The sequence below is a fragment of the Prionailurus bengalensis genome, chromosome B1 (assembly GCF_016509475.1).
Source record: "Prionailurus bengalensis isolate Pbe53 chromosome B1, Fcat_Pben_1.1_paternal_pri, whole genome shotgun sequence".
NCBI classification, from domain to species: domain Eukaryota; kingdom Metazoa; phylum Chordata; class Mammalia; order Carnivora; family Felidae; genus Prionailurus; species Prionailurus bengalensis.
Genome location: NC_057344.1, coordinates 150,526,749 through 150,532,748, shown reverse-complemented (window position 1 = coordinate 150,532,748; position 6,000 = coordinate 150,526,749). Strand labels below are relative to the sequence as shown.

The 6,000-nt window shown below is 35.2% G+C and overlaps 1 protein-coding gene across 2 annotated transcripts in view; it reads right to left on the bottom strand.

Moving 5' to 3' along the window:
* Nucleotides 1-1,964: 1,964 nt before the first annotated feature.
* Nucleotides 1,965-6,000, bottom strand: part of LOC122478843 (transmembrane protease serine 11F) — a 94,324-nt gene continuing 90,288 nt past the window's right edge. For both annotated transcript variants that reach the window (XM_043572567.1, XM_043572568.1), the window contains one exon: nucleotides 1,965-4,820. In XM_043572567.1, the coding sequence (XP_043428502.1) occupies nucleotides 4,662-4,820 (159 nt within the window). In that variant the 3' untranslated portion in view covers nucleotides 1,965-4,661. The remainder of the gene's footprint in view (nucleotides 4,821-6,000) is intronic.

Below are 6,000 nucleotides of genomic sequence, written 5' to 3'. Positions count from 1 at the left end.
CTCAAAAATAAAATAAATAAACATTTAAAATCAAAATAAAATAAAATGTTGCCACTAGATTGATTATAGAGTTCTCTAACATGTTATAATAAAATATGCTTTATATGAAATGAATTTGGATTATAATCATTCTTAAAGCTATCAAGTGAACAACAATTTAATTTGCCTATTTTTCTTTTTGCAATAAATTAACAATAATAATACACATGAGTTGGATTATATATTATTTCTTTTCAAGAAAACGCTAAAGGGGCATCTGGGTGGCTCAGTTGATTAAGCATCTGACTGTGGCTCAGGTCATGATCTCTGAGTTTGGAGTTCGAGCCCTGCCTTGGGCTCTGTGCTGACAGCTCAGAGCCTGGAGCCTGCTTCAGATCCTGTTTCTCCCTCTCTCTCTCTCTGCCTCTCTCTGACTCACATTCTGTCTCTTTCTCTCTCAAAAATAAATAAAACATTAACAAAAAAAATACTAAATGTAATTCAACAAAACACTGGAATTTGCAAAATACACAAAGCAACTAGTATTGCTAAATGAAAATGGTAACACTGTATAAAAATTTATGACAATCTTAGTGCAAGTTTGGCATCAACCATGCTGGTATCGGTATCCAGCAATAAACTTTGCACTTTTCAAACAGGTTTTAAATATTCTCTGATTTTTAGATGGTATTATTCAACAGGAAAGTTTCATAAACATCATGAGGTAGGTAGATTAATGTTGCATTTCACAGATTGAAGCAGTTGGAAGCGAAGTTTTTAATTTTTATGACATGATTTTTAATTTTATGACATGATTGCATTTCTTATTAGCCATGTTAAAACTTTAAGGCAAGGAAAATATTGAAATCTGTAGAAGAATGTTTATTGTAAGTATTTACAGAAACAGCTTAGGGCACCTGGGTGGCTCAGTCGGTGGTTTGTCTCTGTGCTGAGTGTGGAGCCTGCTTGGGGTTCTCTCTCTCCTCTCTCTGCCCCTCCTCTGCTCATGCGCTCCCTCTCTCTCTCTCAAAAGTAAATAAATAAACATTAAAAAAAAACAACTCAATCAAAAATTTTAATTTGCTGAATTTTAGTTGGCTTTCTGTGTTTTATCTATTCATAAAACAGATTTTCTAATGAAGCAGTGAAAAGAGCAAAGAGAAAGACATTGGTTGTTTAGTAGAGTTCTTTTGCTGCTCATTATATAAAATATAACCTAGATTTTTAATTTATACCATATTAAGGTTTTAAATTTGCTGACAATTTACCTAGCCCTGCAACTTTGCCTCATTAAAATTATCCTCCTTTCCTTAGGTATAGTTGGATATACTTTTGTTGTTTGTCTTAACAGTAAAACTGTTTTGGTCCAATGAAACTTTGCTGAATACTATGTGAATTTAATTTTCCTCACTTTTTTTTTTTTTTTGCACAGAGAAACATTAGCTGGCAACAATCTAATTCCTGCAACTTCTAGAACTGTAATGTTCCTGGCTAGTGACAGCCACATAACAGATGAGAGTAGTGGCGGAAGACTAGACTGGCCACAAGGGTTCCAGTCATTTGTAACAAGGTTATTTTTCACTCTCATGAGTGCATGAAGGAATGCCTTAAATACATCCCCTCACCCTCAAACAAACATATTAACTAAGTGACAGATTTATTCAGTTGAAGAAGGTAGATTCCCATTGATGTACTTTTACTCTTATTGTTGAATTGTGAATTTCATTGAGAGATGGTTAAACATTGCAAAAATTTTGGTCCATTGTTGTTCTAGCATTAAAAACGAACCCTTTAGTTCTCATGGCACCCCAAATGCCATCAGGATTCCACAGGGATTATGTGCTGTATTGTTTACTGTCAGTTTAATGGATTTGACCTGTCTTTCAAAACAATATGTCAAGCAAATTTTAGTGGTTTTTGTTTGTTTGTTTTTTTAAGATGAGAGTATTACTATAACATTTACAACACAGGAGGCAAAACTCAGGTTTGTTTGTTATTTGTTTTTTTTTTAACCACAATATTTTTGCAAAATTCACAAGGCGATACTATTTATCAGTAAAAATGTGAACGCTATTTTAAAAAATACAACCTTTTTTTACAATCTTACTGTATTTGCACCATCATCTGTACTGATATCAGTTTACAATAACACACTTCACATTTGTTTAGCAGGCTTTAAACATTCTTTGACTTTTCAACTTATTATTCAACAGGAAAGCCTCACAACAATCCCATGAGGTAGATAGTTAATGTCCCATTTAGTAGATGGAAAACATGAGGTAAAATACATTGCATGACTCCTATAATACCACTCAACAGATCAGGTATCAAACTAAAAATAGGACATATGAATCCTGTTTTAAAAATCCACTTTTCCATTTCTCAGATTTACTTATGGCCTTTTGTATTTATTGCTCTCATTTGTGTTAAAATGTCACTGAATTGAATTTGAACTGAGCATTGAATCATTTAAATCAGTGTGCAGTTTCACAGGCACTTCTATGCAAAAAAGCTATCAGTCTTATGAAATGTAAATATAGTTACAGGAAAGCATATATGCATTGTTAGAGAACTTACACAGTAGAAATTTATTGATTTTGTAGACAGATTTGTTTTCCTCTTTCTACAAAAGACTATGTTTAGCTTTAATATAAAAAGGTCTATTCTGAATCAAATACATCTTAAATATGCTAAATATTCTCTAGGAAGCCTTTGTTTCTCTGCATAGAAGGAAGTATAAACATTCAAGTTTTTACTCTGCTTCTATTGATATTTAGTTATTAGCAGTCATCAACTCAGAAATGTGGTGACATTTTCCTTTTAAAGGAGAGTGTGAGTGGATGACCCTTTTGTGTTTATTGTACCTCAATATTAAGATGTAAATGATAACTAGGAAAGTTTTTAAGTTATATTTATCTTGTTTACATATATTACAGATAAACATACATACATGTAAATTAACAAAACTTTGTCATTAAAGAAATAGAAAGGCTAGATTTTTCTCTGATATATCAGAACAAGAAATCAAGCACTTTGGTCGTACATGTGAACCCTGAAGATGAATACTGCTGCATCTCTGTAGTCACAACCCCGGTGACTGATGACCACACACCCTACAACTATGTCTATAACCAGACATAGTCCTAAACATATTGAGATATCAAAACATGATTTTCAAAATCCGGTAGATCACTTAGGGTTTTTTTTTTTTACAGTGTAATTTAAACATTCTTAAATCAATTACATGATTTTAAAGAAGGGACTGCTTTTAAAAAATATACTGTTTTATTGAGTCCAAAGCACATTAATAATAATTGACAGTAGCTAGTTCATATTGAGAGACTACTGTGTGCAGACACTGTTCCAAGTGCTTTACTTTTACTAATGCATTTAATCCTCATAACAACCATGTGAGGTAGGTATTATTTTTATTCTAATTGTAGAGATAAAAGTGCTAATGCACAGAGATGTCAAGAAACCTGCATCAGGACACACAGTTCATACGTGGCAAAACCAACGTTTAGCCTGGGCAGTCTGGTTCCAAAGGCTGTGCTCTCTACCATTAGACTCTGAGCTGTATTTAAGTCTCAAAGCCATTCACTCATTCGACAAAGTTAATTTATCTTAAAACTCATGGAGGCATTCCTTTCCTCCACATACAGGAAATATCCACATAGTGCTTAATATATGTGAGGCACTGTCCGAAGTGCTTATGCAAATCAGTTCTCCCAACCTGATAGATATCTGACCTGGCAGAGAGCTGAAGACTTTACAATTCTATGCTTACAAAAGCACCAGTTACTGTATGCTGCTGTACATATTTCTAAATAAATAATTGGATAGCTCATTCCACCGAAAATCTAAGGTGTGTTTTTCTTGCTCTTACTCATTTGAAAGCAACTCAACTAGCCTATGTCCCATCAGTTCTTTTTATCCTCCTCGTACACGTGGAAAAATGCTCCCAAGATTCTTCTTTTTCTTCTTTCTGGCCTGACTTCAATTGATATATGGATGGCAAGATGCTGTTAAAGAATAAATCAGAAACACTCCTTCACAATACAGCTTTTATCCTGAAGCTAGTCTTTGTGTATGTAAGTGTTAACAGCAAGTTCAGGTACACCCAAACATCTTCTAAATAGCAAGTCTTATTAATGATAATGCTTTGTATTATTATTTAGAAACACAGGTTAGAGTTCAAGTTATATTGTAATTCCATGCTTCTCCATTCTAGCCAGTGAACGTCCAGCCATCAGTCTTTGAATGTTGAAGCTGTGAATTCTCAGGGAAGACAGCTGTTTGATACAAGAGTCACAGGTGCTCCAGGATATACTGTGAGTAAGTTTTTGGCAGCCCTGGCAGCTCGTCATATCCTGTGAAAAATGATGTTCCTTGTCTTCCACTGGGGGAAACCATTATAAATAGTCCTCTTATTATAAGTACCACAGTTTCCCTTGTGAGGAGTTGGTGCTATTGCCATTTGCTCTGTCTTCCTCCCACAGGGTAGAGAAAGAGTTCGGTCACTTGTGTGCAAAGACCACTTCATGATATTACATAGGTCTGAGTCAGAGGATTTCTTGACATCCAGAAAAAGCACTGATCCAAACCGCATGAATATAAATAATATACAATATGCAGGAATTTCAGCTTCATATGCCATGCATATAATTCATAGACAATTCACACTAGATACCAGTCTTTGAGGCAATCCATCCTCGATACTGAGTCACTCGTGTATAGACCCCAGGTTTCTTGGGAAGAGCACATGATTGTCCCCAACTTACTATACCAACTAAGTACCAGATGTCATGATTATCATAAACCAGAGGACCACCAGAATCGCCCTTGAGAAAAAACAAAAATATATTTAGAATTATAAACTCTTACTCGGGAGGTAGGTCACTGCAATCATCTCCCTTCCACAGACAAAAAGGAAATTGGCATGCAGAACATGCAGCCAGACTAGAGACAGATTAGATAATGTTTCTCTGAATTGAGTTAAAATTTTATTCTAAACTTTAAAGTGCAATGGTTACATTATTTCTGGTTCAGCATCCTTGTTTTTTTTAAGTCCTAGTTTTTTTTTTAAGTTTATTTATTTTGAGAGAAAGAGAGAGAGAGAGAGAGAGAAAGAGAAAGAGAGACGGCACTAGCACAAGTTGGGGAGGGGCAGAGAGAGAGGGAGAGAGACAATCCCAAGCAGGCTCCACACCGTCAGCATGGAGTCTGATGCAGGGCTCAAATTCAGGAACCATGAGATCATGACCTGAGCTGAAATCAAGAGTTGTATGCTTAACCAACTAAGCCACCCAGGTGCCCCCTTGCTAGTTTCATTAGACGCTTTTTCATGGGTTAGTAAGTATATATACAAAATATTAAATATGAAGTTAGTATATATGGGAATAGGTGGAAAGTTTTGATGATCTCCAAATATTCTTAGCTAGACTCAATGTTATAGACTAATTCTTGGTCTCCTTGGCTTTCATGCACCTAATTATAATTATGCTTGCTTGCTGAATTTTATATAAACACTCCTAAATCTGTTTTGGAATAAGGACAGTTAAGTACATAAACAGATATACATGTAGAGGTTAAAAGTGTGGTCTTGGTATTTGAACCGCTTATGTTTTAGGATTAGCTCTATCAATTACTGTCTATGTGACTTAGGGTAAAATATATAAGCTCTCTGTGCCTGTTCTACCTCATTCATTTATTCTTTTGTGAAGTACTTAATAAGTTCCAGCTATGTGTCCCAGGCTCAGGCCTGGAACCTGCTTCAGATTCTGTGTCTCTCTTGCTCTCTGCCCCTCCCCACTCATGTTCTGTCTCTGTCTCTCAAATTAAATTAAACAAGCCCACAAATAAATGCAAGGTGACTACTATGGTAAATGCTATGGAAACATACATAGGGGAATAGGACTGGTCAGGGAGGTCAGGAAAGTTTTCCTTGATGAGATGTAATTGAGCTGATATCTAAAGAATTTAACCTTTATGAAAAGGGAGGTGGCTATATAACATGTTCTA